The sequence below is a fragment of the Suricata suricatta genome, chromosome 7 (genome assembly GCF_006229205.1).
Source record: "Suricata suricatta isolate VVHF042 chromosome 7, meerkat_22Aug2017_6uvM2_HiC, whole genome shotgun sequence".
Lineage (NCBI taxonomy): Eukaryota > Metazoa > Chordata > Mammalia > Carnivora > Herpestidae > Suricata > Suricata suricatta.
Window position 1 is genome coordinate 119,154,606 of NC_043706.1, and position 18,681 is coordinate 119,173,286.

The 18,681-nt window shown below is 47.5% G+C and overlaps 1 protein-coding gene across 2 annotated transcripts; it reads left to right on the top strand.

The window, feature by feature from the left end:
* Window positions 1–6: 6 nt before the first annotated feature.
* Window positions 7–15,210, top strand: TNFAIP3 (TNF alpha induced protein 3). 2 transcript variants are annotated; one of them, XM_029943763.1, is made up of 9 exons: window positions 7–213; window positions 3,543–3,852; window positions 7,095–7,285; window positions 7,956–8,103; window positions 8,271–8,441; window positions 9,225–9,405; window positions 10,552–11,462; window positions 12,080–12,261; window positions 13,220–15,210. In XM_029943763.1, the coding sequence occupies exons 2-9, from the start codon at window positions 3,558–3,560 to the stop codon at window positions 13,502–13,504; spliced, it is 2,364 nt and encodes a 787-aa protein (XP_029799623.1). In that variant the 5' UTR covers window positions 7–213; window positions 3,543–3,557; the 3' UTR covers window positions 13,505–15,210. The 2 variants fall into 2 exon arrangements, with proteins under 2 accessions (XP_029799623.1, XP_029799622.1); XM_029943762.1 differs by having other exon boundaries at window positions 204–269.
* The last annotated feature ends 3,471 nt before the right edge of the window (window positions 15,211–18,681 follow it).

The following is an 18,681-nucleotide window of genomic DNA, read 5'->3' on the forward strand; positions in this document are numbered from 1 at the left end:
GGAGCGGTGACAGCAGCCGCCGGGACAAGTGCGGCGGCGGTGGCGGCGGCAGCGGGCCCGATCCACACCCCCGGCCAGCCCGGCCAGCGAGCGAGCGCCTGGCTCCGGCGTCCATGGGGCGCCTCCTCGGCGCGGCATCGATCCCCGCCTGCGGCGCGCGCCTGCCCTGACCTGGACTTGGCACTTAGGAAGAGGATAGCGCGGCCGGGACAGGTAACCACCGCGTCCCGGTGCCGTCTACCACCGGCTCCGCGGGGCCAGGGCAGCGGGTGCGTAATTGCCAGCGACTCGCGGGCTTGCCTCGTCTAGCTGGCATGGGTTTTGCAGCGGTGCTGGAGGGGACGTGTGCGCGTTGTAGCTTTTGAAATGGTACGAGTTGAGATCGCCGCGCCAGATGTTGGGGTGACAGCTCTGGATTCGTCCGGCCAACTGGTCCTTTTAAATACTGCAAAAACACATAAGCTGCAGCTGACTTGTGGAGAATCGCCTCCGGACTGCTTGATCGGTGGTCGTTGGTGCTTTGCTCCTTTCTGTGCCTTTTTTTTTTTTTTTTTTTTTAATCAACCTCTGCATGCTTTGGGACACGTAGACCTTGCAGAACCGCTGTGGCTTCTTCCCAGATTGTGCAGAATCAGCCCACCGCCGGGTGGGGTGTCGCAGAGGCAACAAAACCGGCCGGGGGTGGGGGACTCAGCCAGCCTGCCTATCCAGGGACAGCTTGCAGAGTTAAGTGCGGGGAGGTGGGTGGGGTCGAGGGACAGGGGTTCATCTCTTTCTGTTGCAGCAGCGTTTAGACAAGTGTGCGCGTCGAAGTGGGTCGTTGGCCTGCTTTTCGGGTGCTCCGGTTTACAGCGTTGTGCAGGCCCCTGCCCCAGCCCCTACCCCACAGTCAGACAGTCTTTGTCAGCCCGGGTCGTCCCACATCCTGCCACCTGGCCTCTCAGGAAAGCAGTGGTATTAAGTAAGGAAGGAGCTCAGCTCTTTGAGACCACTTTGTTTTCAGTTCTCCCTGCCTCTGATCTTGGAAAGCTGGTCTGGTCTAATGTCTGGGGGCAGCATTTGGAGAGAACCATTGTTCATTAAACAGCCCTCTGGGGACCACAGCCCTAGTGTCCCCAGTCACTGAGCAGCCAGTTACTGCGCCCTTCTCACAGTCTAAGGTGCTTCCTTGAGCTTGTTACAATTCCTTGTGCAACTTTTGAAGTTTTGGCGGGAAATTTTCCCGAAGTTCGGGTGAGGTATTCGTTGGTAAAAAGTCAGTGAGGTAACAAACACAAAATTAATGTTAAGGGTAATAGCATACATCTTTACCTGTAAAGGCATTACAATCACAGGTCAGGAGAATTTCTTCTTTAAGCGTGGAGAAGTCCAAGAACTGGGAGCTTGGACTGTGCATTTTGATTCTTTTAAGGAGGCAATTCTGCAGGCTGTGCAAGGCCAACCCTATGAATGAGATGACCTTGAGCCATCCTGTATTGACATTTGCATGTCTTGCATATGGTTTACAGCTCTCAGTGTTCGAGGTCTTTGCTGAAAGATTTTTTAAGTCAGAAGAGAATAATAGAACACTCAGCAAAACAAAAAGGCAGCGCTTAGCTGTTTCAGATCTTTTTCCTTTCCGCCTCTTCCCCCTCTGAGAGCAGCAGGCATTTGTGGAAACAATCTGTGTTGTGGGAATAGTGAGGGGCAGGTGTTGGAAGATGTGGCATCTAGGCAAAACTCTCTGCCCTGGATGTGGATCCTGAGCGGGAACCGCACTTCCGTGGACTTGGCTGCAGACAGAGAATGGGGTCAGCTTTGATTTTTTTAGACCCAGCGTCATGCATGGCACTCGACCTTCAGCAGGTGGTCAGGCAGCGCGTGTTGAGTGATGAACAGATGAATGAGTGACATCATGAGACTTTTTGCCATGCCACAAAAGCAGAAATGTGTGTGAGGTTTTTGTCCCTTCATTGTGCTTGGGGTCCTGCCTGTTATAATTTTACCTATTTCCACCTTCAGCCAATGTCTGATGTCAACAGGAAAGGTTAACGACTGACCCAGAGAATAGTGTCTCCCAGGCCTCACTGGCAATCAGAATAGGAATCCTGATCCAAAACTATCACCAGAAAATCCTCAGGAGCAACCTCAGGGTCCTCTAGTCCAAGCTTTCTACTTGGAGTGGGCCACAGAATTTAAACCACTTTGTCAATGGGTTTAAGAGAGCCTACTCCCACCTAGGAATGGCTTCCCTAAAATCTAGGTTTCTTGTCACTCGGAGATAGGCTTAAGGTCTTTCTCAACTAAAAGCTTGCTCAGTCAAATGCTACGATACAGGAGTGAGATGAACAATCCCCATGAAACTTCCTAGGGAATGTCTTAATGCTCCAAAACCATCTTTGTCTCATCTTGGAAACCAACATGTATTGTGAGGCGAACCTCCAGAGACGGAGGAATGAGAGCTGGCCTTCCACACTCACACCCTGCAAAGACCCCACGCTGCATCAGCTCACCACATCCCATGCTGCTGGCATGGGTTGTGGATGCCGGGGTTTCATCTGTCCTGAGTGTCCCCCTGGCTGAAACGTCTTTCCTTATCTGCTTCCAGACTTTCATTTCTTTCCACCAGTGGTCACGCTTAAAGATTTCAGGGTGAAGGCAGGGTGGGAAATGCATCCGAGTGCTGGTTGGCACCGGGAGGATGATCATAAATCCGGTTGGCAGTTGGAATGACTGAGCTCTAATGCCTGCACTCTTCTATTATTGTTATCGCTCTATTTCTTATTCTGATGCTGTGAAGTTCAATCGAGAGGTTCTGAAAGATTGCATTTTGTTTGCTCTTAAAGTTGCAAAGCATCTTACTGGAAATAGGCTTTTTTTCATTGGTTAGAACATATGCCGTTTTAACTCTATAGATATTATAAAACGTTTTATAAATAAGCTCTTTATAAATATTTCACGTTGGGGCTAAAGAGGAAACTTTCATCGGCAGCCTGTGTGACAACATAACATTTCAAGATTTTTCACAAAACATTTACTTTCCAGTATAGGGAGGGAGGGCGAACCAGAGATGAATCAAGGCTTTGCTAAGAGCAAGAGTTGCTCAGCAGTGGTCTTAGGGGAGGAGCCACCGACTTGTCAGGACTACCTCGTGCCTGGCACTGACATGCAGGACTCCTAACATCCAGTGGCTGTATCCGAGTGGCATCAGAGTGAGATGGGGGCTCGTTGGTTATGAGGTGCAGTACCTGTTGCTGACGGACGGGCTTGGCTCCCTAACAAACGTTACTGAAAACACGGTTATTCCCCTCCTCCTCAGTGCCCACTCTCCGCCTTCCTTCTCTTGTTTAGACTAATCTTTAAAAGTGATGTAACCTAAAACAGTCCAGTGTGAGTTAATCTTGGGGGCCGGCTGGTATCTTGGGACTAGAGGTGACTAAGATCTTTTGCCTACAGATTAGGGTAGTGACAAGATCAAACACAGGGGTTTCCTGCAGCCAGGTATATAGGAGCAGCATCAAAGCTGGGCTAACGGAATGGGTTTTTTCCCCCCTCCTCTTCAGGTATTGCGGAGCACAATGGCTGAACAACTCCTTCCCCAGGCTTTGTATTTGAGTAACATGCGCAAAGCTGTGAAGATACGAGAGAGAACTCCAGAAGATATATTTAAGCCTACCAACGGGATCATTCACCATTTCAAATCCATGCACCGATACACACTAGAAATGTTCAGAACTTGCCAGTTTTGTCCACAGTTTCGGGAGATCATCCACAAAGCTCTCATTGACAGAAACATCCAGGCGTCCCTCGAAAGCCAGAAGAAACTGAACTGGTGTCGAGAAGTCAGGAAGCTGGTGGCCCTGAAAACGAATGGTAAGAAACCTTGTCTAGGGGTTGGCCGCCACCGTGCTGGGTCCCCACTCATTAAATTCTGGTAGCACTCGCCCAAACTCAAGTCTCTTGAGACTGTAGACACTTCAGTGTAGAAACTCTATAGTAGGCATGTGAGAAAAGCAAGCTTGCTTTGCCACTATTTTTGTTAAGGATACTTTGTAGTCATGTGTGTTAGCACAGCCACTGAGGCTTGAGGAATGCGTTTCTAAACACCATGCCTCCCATTGGATGACTTACATATCTAAGTCTTGTGACTGCCTGTTTAATCATTTGTAAAATACCCTTCCTTGGCCAGTAATGGAAACCTTGAAAGGCTTTAAGGTCAAAAGGAAAGCATGGTGTGAAAACTGGTATTACTATTGTTGTCTCCCACTACCATTAGAAGATGCTTGTGATGATGACCTTCTACTTCTTGAATTGATGGCATTGTATGGCTTAGCCAGTGAGCGGCTGTTGAGAACAAGAGGGCCCCCTTGTTGTCTGCTCTACCTTTACCCAGGTTCCGTTGACTTTGGTCCCATGATATGAGATAGAACGATACTTGAGACTTTTAGCGCAGACGTTAAACCTCTACTTCATTATTTTCAGGGATTCCTAGTTCTGAATTTCTTGCTGCCTGTGTGTATCTGTCCAATGGCCCTTTACCCACTAGTAGCTATTTCCTATTCTAAGCTTTACTGTTTTGTATTTTGATTATTTCCTTTGAGCAAGAGTGTGTATATCATGGAAACCTCCAAGCGTACTGTTTCATGCAGATACAAAATCCTATATTATCATGTAGCTAACTATCGCAAGAAGCAAATAGACTGTTCACGAGCAATTAAACGCTCACAGTCCAAGTGAGGACAGGAATGCAAGGCTCTTACATCAGGAACAGTGGTTCTTTAAGACCACCTCAATCCAAATAATGCATCCAAGCAGAAGAGATCCTTGTTGACTAGGAGATAAGAGTATTAACTTAATTACCTTAGTTGGTGCGTTATCTTTGGCTGTTTTGGAATTGAGTAATGTGGAGCAATTGGAGATACGTATTTGGCTGTGTCCTGGGTGGTCTTGAGCATTACTTCAACATGCCGTCTATACTTTTGAAGCATAGATTCTTAGAAACAGAGGTAGAATGAAAACTGGGAATAGCCAGTGTTTACATTGTTCTTGGCCTTAAATCAAGTGATGCGTAGAAGTGGGCAATTATGTTAAGTCATCATCAAGGGGTTTATATTCCTGACAGTTTGTGGTTTTAACTCTCTCTCCCATTTTGTTACAAAAAAAGAGACGCAGTGAGCTTTGGGAGAGTTGGAAACAGAGAGATTCTGCCAAATTAGAAATGTGGTCAGGAGAGGAAAACCGTCTTATCCTTAACAGAGTAAACTGACGTTTTAGGTTGAATTTATGCCTTAAGAAAATAAGTGTATATAAATAGTAAACACTTGTTTCCCAAAGATATGCCATTAATGTCAGAAAAGGCTCATGCCACAAATAAAGCTGCAAAAGCAAGTGCATTTTGATACCATCATCTGGGAAATAGGGATTTGGGGCCTCCGATCCTTGTATTTCCCCAGGTTCAAGAAAATTCCTTAAATTTCTGGAAAAGGAAGAAAAGATATTTAGGGGAAGAGGGGAAACAAAGTGACTTTTACTCTGGTTTTTATTAGCACCTTTAAAAAAAAAAAAAGCACCTTTTCCTCCAGGAAGGTTCTACAAAGTGAATGGTCTGTTTGGGGAGGGGGTGATTCACAAGTTTGCATTTGAGGATATGAGACTGCGGTGAATGAGGAAGGGAGTAGGTGGCATAAAATTGAAACTTCATGTGAAAAATTCCAGCGTCTATTGGCTACAGCGATTTCACTTGTATAATGAGTAGCCTGATTCCAGCTCACCCTGACCACACCCACTTGGAAAGTCCAGGGTGCACTTGGCTGTTTAAATGTCTACACACCAGAACAAAAAGTACAATAGCTGTTGCTCAATTGCTAGTCAAATAACTTCACGCTGGGGAATTCCAGATGTTACTTAGGGAATTTTGTACTGGTGCATCTCAATAAAGAACTGAAAGTAAGCGCAAGAAGAAGAAGAAGAAAAAAGCCTTATCTTTGCTCTAGATTTTGCAAAGGGGAAATTTCAACAGAACGCAGTCGTTGCCACACTTCTGCCAAGACAAAAGACTGAGCGATCTTTTTTTTGCTCGTTTGTCTGATTATTTTCTTTGGCTAGTCTTTCTACGTGTGTAAATCGCAGGGACCCTGGCTGTGTATATGGATAGTTGAAGGGTTTTCTTCGTTGTTTTGTTGTGCTTTTTTTTACAGTTTGACTCTAAAATCTGATTTTTTTTAAAAAAAAGTGTTTTAAAGCTTTTATAGCCCTACTTGTGGAGTAATGTAAGGAAACAGGTGAACTTTATAAAAACAACTGTGTACTTGTCTCAAGTAAGGAGTTAACTTTTTTGGTATTGAACATCCCCCTAAATGTGTGTTGTTTGGGGGTTGGGAAAAAGACAATCTCTTGAATTGTGGGTTGTCACCTGTAAAAGGAACAAATTAATGGAATAGAGTTAGACCTGCCTTTTTCTCAAAATGCTCAAAGGCAGGCTGGCGGTAGGTAATTCAATGTTCTTAATCCCACTTTATAAAGCTGGAGAGGAAACTCCCAGGCCCCAGAGTCTTTGGTGGAATGGTCAAGTCATTTACCACTGAGTCATAGCCAGACCTTCCGCCAGACCGTCCCTGTCTAGTAAACGGAGCCAGGCCAGCTTCCTGATTTGTGCGTATTACACCGTGTGTTCTCTCTAGAGCCAGAGAGTAATAGTGCTAGTGTCTTCTTCAAGCATCTAGCATCAAGGAGTGCTAGAAAGGGACTGACTTTAGAATTATAATCCAATGCTCTCATTTCACAAAGAGAAAAAAAATACTCAGAAGCTGAGGAATTTCCCCCAAGGTTACACCTAAACCAGTTGGGGCAGAGCTAGGCTAGAACCGAGGTCCCCTGATACTCAGTCCCTGATGCCTCTCCTCCGTTGGTGTCAGTCATTAAAAATAAGGGTGAAGAGAATGGTTTTTTCCTTAAAGCTGTCATTAGCTTGTGAAGTGTTCTCAGCGAGTCCTTTGACTAAGAAATCAAGCCATTTGCATTTCTCACACGCCTGCCCTATTCAGCATTAGGCTAGTGGGCTAGTGCATCCTGAAAACCTTTGCTAGGGCTTTGATATGTGTTGCTTCTGTCCTCAGGTGATGGAAACTGCCTCATGCACGCTGCTTCTCAGTACATGTGGGGTGTCCAGGACACAGACTTGGTCCTGAGGAAGGCGCTCTTCAGCACTCTTAAGGAGACAGATACGCGCAACTTTAAATTCCGCTGGCAGCTCGAGTCTCTTAAATCTCAGGAGTTTGTGGAGACGGGGCTTTGCTACGACACTCGGGTATGTTTTGGCCCCCCTTAAGTATCCGTTGATAGAGCCCCTTGGTGGGAAAGGGTCCCTCAGCCCAGCGCCCTGCTCTCAAGGAGCTTATGATTTACAAGGTCACATGCACTCGCCAAGCAGAGCACAGTCAGTGGAAAACACCAGAAACCTCCTATGGGGTGACCCTGAGGCTGTTGTCACCGCAGAGGGGCTTCTGGACTGCAGATTCCCAGCTGGGCATCTCTGCCTTTTAGCAGAAGAGCTTCTGTTCATGGCCTTGCCTGGGGTGTTTTGGGTCACTTTCCAATCTGATTGCCCATCTGTGTGCTCTACTGAGCCTGCCGATCAGATTCAGACCTGGGCCTCGCAGTTCTCTGTTCCCAGGCCTGGAGGTTCTGTGCACATTTGGATAAGGGGCCTTGGTGCTGTGCCTCGTGAGGGAATTTTTTTTGAAAACAGGTGCTGTCCCCATCCTCCCCCACGTTTTAAGTTTGCCTTCTAGTGGAAAAAAGTGAAGGAAGAACACCAAAATGGGGAAAAAAGGGTGATCATTTGAATGATGATTTCCAGAAAGGGGAAAAGCGAGCTCAGTTACATAAATGAATAAGTAGAGAGCGAAGTCAGACTGCGTTTTTAATGCATAGAACATTCATTCAACCATGGCTTTCCCTTCACCCCTTCTCCTTAGAATTGGACCGATGAGTGGGACAGCCTCATCAAAATGGCTTCCACTGACACCCCCGTGGCCCGGGCCGGACTTCAGTACAGCTCACTGGAGGAGATCCACATCTTCGTCCTCTGCAACATCCTCAGGAGGCCAATCATCGTCATTTCAGGTGAGATGCCCGCAGATCGCTTTCTTTGTATTCGAGTGCTTTTCAGCTTTGATGCTTTAGCTCTTAGGAAAAGCCCAGCCTACCTAAGTCACGGGCAACAGCAGCTTGAAGAGAATTTGGTGGAAATCAGCGGAGGGCCTTAATTCTCTTTCTCTCTCCCTCCACAGACAAAATGCTGAGAAGTTTGGAGTCGGGTTCCAATTTCGCTCCTTTGAAGGTGGGCGGGATTTACTTGCCTCTCCACTGGCCAGCCCAGGAATGCTACCGATACCCCATCATCCTTGGCTACGACAGCCAGCACTTTGTACCCCTGGTGACCCTGAAGGACAGCGGACCCGGTGAGAAAACGGAGCATGATTTCATGCTTGTAACTGCTGGCAGATACTGGGACACCCTGTTGCCACTGAACACCAGGCTCTTTTAGGCCTTATTACGATCGCCTCCTTTATGTTTATTATCTTTTGCTTGAATACAGTGTTCTGTTATGTACCTGATTAGCAACACTCATGCAGTTGAGGTAACCATAACACCCACTATCTTTGTGTTTGGCGTGGAAAGTACTTTCAAGTAGGAGATAGATGTATTGTATTATTACTGCCATTGATACATGACAGTGTAAGGCACAGAGCCCTGGCATAGAGCAGGTCAATGCCTGTCAGGTTAGCTGTTATTATTAGAGCTTCCAGTGGAAGAGGCAATGTGCTGAGTGCTTTAGGGATGTTATTTTCCTTCATTTCATCCTCACAGCGTCCTTATGGGCGGTAAGCATTGGTAGCCTTATTTTACAGATGAGAAGCTCAGAGAGGTTAAGTAACTTGCCTCATGTCACAGAGGATTCAAACTCGGATCAGTGTGATTCTGAACTGTGGGGACTTAACCAGTGAGATCCACTGCCTCCAGGATGCTTGATGCTCCCCTAGCTTCCTGAATAAAGCATTGGATGTTAGAGTTTAGTACAGTTTGTCCCACCATCTGAGTTTGACAGTGGCTAGCTCGTACTTTTCCACTCTTTAGTTGTATCCTTTCTTTGTTTTCAAATTTTAATCATTACATACGTGGCCTCACGCGGAATCTCATTTAGCGGAATCACATGTTGCTGACGCGTTGTTTCCTTCCTCCAGAAATCCGAGCTGTTCCACTTGTTAACAGAGAGCGAGGAAGATTTGAAGACTTAAAAGTTCACTTTTTGACAGATCCTGAAAACGAGATGAAGGAAAAGCTCTTGAAAGAGTACCTGATGGTGATCGAAATCCCCGTCCAAGGCTGGGACCACGGCACCACCCATTTGATCAATGCTGCAAAGTAAGAGTTTATTCTTAGTGCTCTCCTCTGTCATCCTTAGCTGTTTGTACGTCAGCCACATAAACTGATGCCGCCCCAGAGTGCAACAATAAAGCTCTGTGAAACCAGTTTCCTCCAATCCAAAACAAACCCAGAGTTGTGTCCGTGAGTGAGAGAGGGTGACTGGAGGCAGTACTAACTTTGGTTTCACATGAGAACAAGTGATGTATCCATATGATTTTCCTGCCTATCTGGATGCTGATGGTCAGAACTATGGCTTTTAAGTATATGAAACCAAGGATAGTTTTGTTTCGTTTAATGGCCCTAGGAGCAGGCCAGCGAGTGAAAATTTGGGGAAATAAAAGCCCTTTTCTCTTGGTGTCTTGGTTAGGACAGACACATCAGACACAGGCTGGATTGTAGATTGTGTTTATACAGCCGCCGTGTGATTTTGCCAATGTGGAAAGTGGAGGAGAGACGAAGGGGGCACATTGTGATGCCAAATCTTAATCACTGGCTTATGTTAGAGAGACACCTGTGTCTTCGGACTTGCAATGTACAAGAGACGGCCATGAAGGTATATGAGAATCCGCTTCTCCAAGTGGAGATGAAGGAATGACAGCCAATCAGAAGTCATCGGACATCGCCCTAGGGGTGTGTCTGCCGCTCAGTGACCGAGAGTAGCAGTTAATGCTGGTGGAGACCTGGCACAAGTTTAAGATGACTAACAGCAACACACAGGACACGAAGTCCCAAAGTTGTTTGAACTATAGAGTGGACTAGTCCCAATTGAATATGCTGAGTAATGTGTTACTACAAATTTGATCTCAGGAGTTAAAAAGTAAAAGTGACTTCTTAAAAGAGGACCAGAGATATTACATATAGAGGCAGCCCCAGAACAGCCCTTTCTTTGGATTATCCGTAACTGGGGGTGGTGCAAGATTGATTAAATAAGACTCTGGTTCCTGAGATGATGGAGCCTTCTTAGCAGTATTGGACTGTGCTGGAGGCGCAAACCCTTGATCATAGGCCTGCATTTCGGCGAATGGTTATCAAGTTATTGCTATAATCCCCATGCTAAAAATTTTGTCCTACGAGCTAGTGATGTGAAATCGTGTGTGTCTGTGTGTGTGCACACCATCTCATATTTTGCCTTTTGATCTTTAGGCTGGATGAAGCTAACTTACCCAAAGAAATAAACTTGGTCGATGATTACTTTGAACTGGTCCAGCACGAGTACAAGAAGTGGCAGGAGAACCACGAGCGAGAGCGGAGAGAGACGCACGCCCAGAACCCTTTGGAACCGTCCGTGCCCCAGCTTTCTCTCATGGACGTAAAATGTGAAACGCCCAACTGTCCTTTCTTCATGTCCGTGAACACCCAGCCTCTGTGCCATGAGTGCTTCGAGAGGCAGCAGAAGAACCAAACCAAGTCCTCAAAGCTGCACTCCAAGCCAGGCCCCGAGGCGCTCCCTGGCGCTCCCTCCCGGGGCGAGGCCTATGAGCCCGTGGGCTGGAGCCCCCAGGAACCCACTGGGGGGCCTCATTCGGCCCCTCCAACGGCACCCAGCCTTTTCCTGTTCAGTGAGACCACCGCCATGAAGTGCAGGAGCCCCGGCTGCCCGTTCACGCTGAACGTGCAGCACAACGGATTCTGCGAGCGCTGCCACCACGCCCGGCAGCTTAACGCGGGCCACACCTCGGACAGCATGAGGCACTTGGACCCCGGGAAGTGCCGAGCCTGCCTGCAGGACGTCACCAGGACATTTAATGGGATCTGCAGTACTTGCTTCAAAAGGACTACAGCCGAGCCCTCCTTGGGCCTCAGCTCCAGCGTCCCTCCTTCCTGTCACCAGAGGTCCAAGTCGGACCCCTCGCAGCTCATGCAGAGTCTCTCCCCACATTCTTGCCGCAGAGCCGGGACAGAGGCTCCCCCTGCCTGTGTCTCTCAGGCCCCACGGACTCCAGGGGACAGGACAGGGACGAGCAAGTGCCGAAAAGCCGGCTGCATGTATTTCGGGACTCCAGAAAACAAAGGCTTCTGTACGCTGTGTTTCATCGAATACAGAGAAAACAAACGTGAGTGAAATGATTGATTCCCTAACCCCCGTTTTCAAAACCCCTGTCTAGAAGCAGTTTTGTTCCTGAGCTTCAGGAAGGCAGCCCCTCTGGGCCATGGGGTCAGGTGTGGCCGTGCCAGCCCCACGTGGAGGCAAAAGGCCCAGAGAACCACCTTCCAAAACCCTATAGCGCCTCATAAGTAGCATCCATAGAATTTGTCTTCCCAAGGCCCATTCAGCGTCTGGCATTTCTGAGGTAGTTTAAACAAGACTTCTCTGGAAACTTAGATGTAACAGAGAAAACTCAAAATCTGAAGAGCAATCGCTGGGGAGAGGGAAGCCTCCATTGACGTAAAAATCCAATTGGAAAGCGGGACGGGCAGTTAATACCTCTGCACAGTGACTGCGTGGCCAGCGCAGCGTGTTCAAAAGTGGGAGATGTGTAAAGTCAAAGATGTGTCAATAATGGCATCGTTACTAGTTTTGACCTGGCGGCATCTATAAAAGGCCGCGCTCCAGGATGCACTGCAGACTGCCCACATCTGTGTCCGAAACCTGTTTGTTTCTCTAACAGCAGCCTCTCTCTTTGCTTGGACACCACCCATGGGGAACTGATTGGCACCAACTCTCTTTTAGATTTTGTCACCACTGCCGCAAACGCCGGCCCCACGGCCCCCCGGTTCCAGAACGGCGTCCCCTGCCTGGGGAGGGAATGTGGCACTCTCGGAAGCACCGTGTTTGAAGGGTACTGTCAGAAGTGTTTCATTGAAGCGCAGAGCCAGAGATTTCACGCGGCAAAAAGGACGGAAGACCAACTGGTGAGACATTTTGAGGTCCTTCCCCTTCCGCGCGGGCCAGCCCTCCTTGCTGCCCGACTGTGACAAGCAGACTTGGCTCCCTATTCCGAGGGTAGAATGGGAGGTGGGTGGTGTCACTGTGCCCCCTCCCCCGGGGTTGGAAGTGCAGTAGCAACTCTTGATTCCTACGGATGAAGTGTACTTTAGAATGCATTTAAAAAGTAAAGAGGGGCACCTGGCTGGCTCAGTCTGTAAAGCGCCCGACTCTTGGTTTCTGCTCAGGTCAGGATCTCATAGTTTCTGAGTTTGGGCCCGCATCCCGCTCTGCACTGACAGTCTGGAGCCAGCTTGGGATTCTCTCTCCCCCTCCCCTATCTTTGCCCCTCCCCCACTCGCGCTGTCTCTGTCTCTCTCAAAACAAATAAATAAAAACTTTTAATAAATAAATAAAATAAAAAATGAACAAAGCCAGCCATAGATTAAAACCTCATAAAGCCTCCAAACAGCCAGATGTCAACTAGAGACTCCTTGAATTTGTAGTAGAAGCACAGGTTTCTAAGAGGCTAGCAGACTTACCCAACTAATCCTGTACCAGGAAACAGGCGAGGAGGTGCCTCCAGCAAGGGCATGTAAGAAAAGCAAGCTCTGGCTGACCGATGCCTCTCCTGTTTATAGAACGGCAGGGAGTTTATCTAAGCAAGGGCAGCTTATTGCTCATCCGGCCAGAGGAAAGCTGGGCCAGCGCTAGCAGGCCTCCGGGTGAGGCTTGGGGGTTCCACTCAGCCTCCCTGGGGCGAGGCCCGCTTTGGCGGGACCAGGAAGAAGTGTCCACTGAGGGCTCCAGATCACTGGCTGCTCGCAGATTCCTAGGTCGGGAAACTGCTCTTGGCTCTTTGTAGAACCCACGCTGTCCAATGAGATCGCCCCTTTCTGTTTCCATGCAACGGGACCAACCGTTCCCTCTGTTCTTCCCACTCAGAGATCAAGCCAGCGCAGAGACCCGCCTCGAACCGCCCCGAGCGCCTCCAGGCCTAAGTGCGCCCGGGCCTCCTGCAAGAACATCCTGGCCTGCCGCAGCGAGGAACTCTGCATGGAGTGCCAGCACCTCGGCCAGCGCGCGGGCCCCGCGCCGCTCCGGGGCGAGCCGGCCCCCGAGGAGCCGCCCAAGCAGCGCTGCCGCGCCCCCGCCTGCGACCACTTCGGCAACGCCAAGTGCAACGGCTACTGCAACGAGTGCTTCCAGTTCAAGCAGCTATACGGCTGATGGCAGCGGCGGCAGCGGCCAGCCCGGCCACGGGGTGGGGAGGCCCTCGAGCCACTAGCCAGCGTGGTGCTGTCCCCGCCGGAGGGCCGTCCCTGCGGCAGTGAGCTCCGGGGTGGGGGGACTTGGAGTCAGGGAGGCAAGATCCGCTCGCGGTTGCGGTCTTGAGTTCCTGGATGGCTTTTGAGCAAAGCTAGTGACTGGCTGGCGGTGGATGGTGTAGCGTCACCTGCCACGCAGTAGGCCCGGGAGCCTTATGGACTCAGAACCTGTGCTGGGACAGCTCCATCGTCCCTGGAGAGAAGGGAGCCGACACTTGGCCATGCGGGCTGGGGAACCAGAACCCTTCCACCTGGCTGGCCCCATGTCGCATCGCTCAGAGAGACGAGCTGAACCCTCACTGCCCGCAGGCCCTCTGCCAGAAGGTCAGGAAGCTCAGGGAGAAGGGACATGTTCAGAGTGTCAGTAGTTAGTGGTCTTTCTCTATCTGCCTCGATCCGTTTCCGCGGACACGGCAGACACAGACCCATCCACAGACTGTGATTCTGAGGCTGCTGCGACTGGATATGTTCACACTGAAACGCAAACCAGCTGCTCTTGATAGTATGCACCTTTGAAAAAATCAGAATATTTGAATAGCAGGAAGATGTGTGACCCTCTTGGTTATCACTGTCTTCTCTTGAAAGTTAGCCCTAACTAAGGTGTGCATAAAAGTGTGTACATATATAATGTGCCCTTATATTATGTATGAGGGAATTTTTTTTATTATTATGTTGAAATGCTGCCCTGAGGTTTAAGTCCGAAGACTGAATAATAACCTATTTTCTGGTTGTTGTCAGGGGCGCCATCTTATACAGCTTGCGTGACTTCAACCAGCTGCCTTGTTGAAGGGACCTCCCTATTGTGTTAATGTAATTCACTTTATTTATTTTATTGCAAACTTCAAGATTATTTAAATGAAGACGTTTCTTCAGCTCTGGGGAAAATGCTTGCTGCAGTGTCTTCCTAAAATGATGGATTCATAGTGGTTCACATTACCGGCAACTTCCTGAGCACCTTGGGGATTTGGCCGCAGAGATAGACTTTTGTGGCCTTCCCTAAGAAAGAAGGAATTGCATCAAAGGTTAATTCCTTAAAAGCTCAGCCTTCGTAATGAAGCTTTGGTCAGAGCCACGTCCCAGCCATATGATAAAAAACTGCTCTCTTCAGTAGAGACGTGTCTCTCAGTATCCTACCTCCTTAGAGATGAGATTAGGAAGGAACAGGGATGAGATTGGAGAAGGTCACGGGGAAGATGTGGCCTTTAATGATGGTTTTATTTGCTGTGTTAATGCTTTGTCCCCAGGTGCTGGTGGTGACCTCACATCCAGGGGTACCTAAGCATTGGGACAGCAAAACCCTGTGACCATGAGCTAGCTTAAGGCAATTTTTTTCTGTCCATGGCCTGCAGGTCTCTATATGCTTTGTGTTACTCTCATACATGTTCTGGGAAAAAAGGGGGAAACGCATTGGTAAAGGCTGCCATTTTGGGGGGGGGGGTCTGGAACTTAACAACCTGAAAATATTAGCAGTCTATAACTCTACATAGCCTTTACTTGTGTTATTTGACATGTTTGCCTCTTGGGACTCCATAAGTCTCTTACCTGGACGTAAATCTTAATAATTTTTTTTTTTTCTAAAGACTTTAAATAAACTTCAGTGTTCATCTAGTTCTTCTACAGTTGGTATTTTAATATTTTGTGTTTATCAATATTTTCATTCTTAATGTGAAAAAATGGAATTATTTATACTTAATATAGAAAGCATTTGAAATTTGCACATTTAGTTTTCCCCTAAGAGCTATTGGATTTCTTCAGGTTTTCCTAATTAAGTGTAACTTTTTACAGAAGTCATTATTAAAAAATAAATTATTTAAGAATAGATCTCGATGGGTTTTTTTGTGTTTACAAATGATGAAAGAGACCTTGTTTCCCCAGCAGCTTCATTTCGAGGTACACCTGGACAGGGGACCCATGTCCCGCCCCTGGGCGGTAAAAGAACCTCGTGAATGTTATTAACTGCATGAGGGTAGAACATCATTCCAACAGTGAGGGCGCCAAGGCTCAGTCGGGAATGGGAAGGGTTCATCTGTGCCCGTTCCCAGGAGACATTAGGTCCCCATGCTCCTCCAAAGGCTCCTGCCCTTGACCTTAATGCAGAGCAGAAAAGGAAAGCAAGAGAGCAAAGCACAGAGAGAGATGGGAAAGACAGAGACACCGGAAGGAGGAGGGAAGCCTGGCGTAAGATCTCCTGGGTCAGACCTTGGAAGAGGTGACCTGTGTGGCTGTGGTGGCTGCAAAGACTGGCAGCACCGGAGTCCTGGGAAATTGTAAAATGACACCTTCTTCCACCCAGTGCAAACATGCCCGCAGAAGATTGATTCAAGAGGACTACAGCTCTCAGAATCTTTTTTTTTTATCTTTATTTATTTTTGAGAGACAGAGTGTGAGTGGGGGAGGGGCAGAGAGCAAGGGAGACACAGAATCCGAAGCAGGCTCCAGGCTCTGAGCTGTCAGCACACAGCCCAATGCAGGGCTCGAACCCACAAACCGTGAGATCATGACCTGAGCCAAAGTCAGACGCTTCACCGACTGAGCCACCCAGGAGCCCCAAATCTATTTTTTTAAAGCTCTCCGAAGAGTCTGATCATCAGCCAGATTTTGGAACTGTGCTTCTAACAAATTATTTATGATCTTTTTTTATCCTTACTGTGGGAGGGGCGCCTGGGTAGCTCAGTTGGTTGAGCGTCAGACTTCAGCCCAGGTCATGATCTCACAACTTCTGAGTTCAAGCCTTGCATTGGGCTCTGTGCTGACAGCTCAGAGCCTGGATCCTGCTTCGGATTCTGTGTCTCCCTCTTTCTCTGCCCCTTCTCCGCTCATGCTCTGTCTCTCTCTCAAAAATAAACATTAAAAAAATTAACTTGTTTTTCTGTACTGTACTTTGTACTCCACTCTGGTGCAATGAGGCAAGAATCACACACAGGTGGTGCTGTGTGTCCCATCGACTCCCATTTTGTATGAGCTCTATGAATGCCTACCCAGAGGAATCATAAAGCCTCAAATTCACCTCTTCTCTTTTTGTCCAGTCTTCCTTCCATCTCTTACCCAGGTTTAAAAATTACAATTCTTTAGTCAGCATGATGAACATAAGCATTTGACCATAAGTCACCAGGGTTTCTAAAATAGGAAGTGACTTATAATTAGCAAATTATCTCTGACTCAGAAGGATGGCACATAATTAGGGAAATAGGGCAGGTTTGTAGGACAGCAAGGGACAGGGATCGGCTCCGATCTGGAGTTGTGGACGGACCTCTGTGGGTCGGGGCCCTCTAAAGCATATGCACAATTTTATGTTGGGGATGTGTACCTTACTTATCTGAAGTGGAGCCAATCAATGGCTTTCTCCAGAGTCTCAAAAAAAAAAAAAAGGATGTTTTTTCATAAAAGGCAAAGAACCTCATCATAAGGAGGGCTAGGACAGGAGGAACTGACCTGGATCTTCACTTCCAGTGCTGTGAAATGTCACCTTCACAACACACAAGGGTGGAAGTTCATACAATCCAAACCTGAACTCATAATCCCTAACTCCTTCTTCTCATATTCGGGGAAGGGCATTATCTTCCTAGCCACTCTAGATATTTTCCCCCTCTGTGAAGTGTTTCTCCAAAATGACCCTCCAATCCGCCCCTCCCCTCTATCCTTGAGCCACTCTGGCCTGGTCCCCAGCCTCTTTCTGTCTTTTTGCCTCCACTATCCCCTTTCCGGCCCTTCCTGTGACTTTACTGGTCACCTATGCTTGTAAACTGGAGATTGGGTGATGCTTCTCCTCCAATTAAAACTTCCTGGTGCCTTTCCACTGCTCCCAAAGATGAGTGCATACAACAGGAGTTGCAGGAAGAAAATAGGAAACCTCTGAGTTCATTATGTGAGTATTTGATACATGAATTACTACTGGTGTTCTTCCTTTAGCAACATCAGAAGTCGCTGTCACCTGAGCAGTCCTGAAGGATCTATGAGTTGCTCAGCTCAGAGAGGGTGGTAGTGGCAATCATTTGCTCCCTGCACGTTGAGACAAATCCCATTTGAATTCTCCCATGTTACGTGATTTTATGGCCAAAACAGATGTGGGTGTGCCACCTATAAACGTTCCCATCTGTACACTTAAACTTGGAAACCATAATTTTTAGTCTGTTTAAAAATTATCCAGGGGCGCCTTGCTGACCCAGTCGGTTAAGCATCCGACTTCCGCTCAGGTCACAATCTCATGGTTCTTGAGTTCCAGCCTCAGGTCAGGCTCTGTGCTGACAGCTCAGAGTCTAGAGTCTGCTTGCATTTCTGTGTCCCTCTCTCTACCCCTCCCCCACTTGTGGTCAGTCTCTCTCTCAAAAATAAACATTTTTTTAAAAGTATAAATAAAAGTTATCCAAATGGGGACCCCTGCGTGGCTCAGTCAGTTACGCATCCCACTCTTGGTTTTGGCTCAGGTTTTGGCTCAACCGTGAGATGGAGCCCCATTGTCAGTGCAGAGCTTATTTGGGATCCTCTGTCTCTCTCTCTCTCCCTCTTTCTCTGCCCCTCCTCCACTCACTCTACAAAATAGATAAACTTAAAATAATTACCCACATGAAGAGTTTCAGGGGATTTTGAACCCATTTGCTTGAAAATCAACATAGCCTTACACCTACCCAAATAATTGACATCAAAGATGGGAATGTACTAGCTGAGTTTCAACAAAAACCATTGCATAGTTGATAGCTGAAATGAAATGTAATTGATCCTGAATAAGGAGGCACAATAACTTTTTTCTTTTTATTCTGCTTTCTATTTTTTTCTATCCTCTATAGGTGTCCTTTCCAGTTCTGGCAGTCATTTACATCAAGGATCATAGACTTTGTTATGGCTTTATCACAAAGTGATAGGAAACGACCTTAACAAAATAATGAAGTATATTTATTAACTTTACTAGTTCTTATGGAGAGCAAAAGGTGTTTTACAAAAGAATAATTATTTTACAATATTACTTCATCTTTATCTCAGTGTTTTGAAATCCCTATATTTTGTGATTCTTAATTTTTTAAAAATTTTTTAAATGTTTATTTTTGAGAGAGAGAGACAGAGTGCAAGCAGGGGAGAGGCAGA

Excerpts from the sequence above, each read along its gene's own strand:
- TNFAIP3 (XM_029943763.1), top strand. The coding sequence starts at position 3,558 with ATGGCTGAACAACTCCTTCCCCAGGCTTTGTATTTGAGTAACATGCGC. Across the intron at positions 8,104-8,270 it reads GCCAATCATCGTCATTTCAG|ACAAAATGCTGAGAAGTTTG; the intron begins GTGAGATGCCCG and ends CTCCCTCCACAG. Across the intron at positions 11,463-12,079 it reads CGAATACAGAGAAAACAAAC|ATTTTGTCACCACTGCCGCA; the intron begins GTGAGTGAAATG and ends ACTCTCTTTTAG.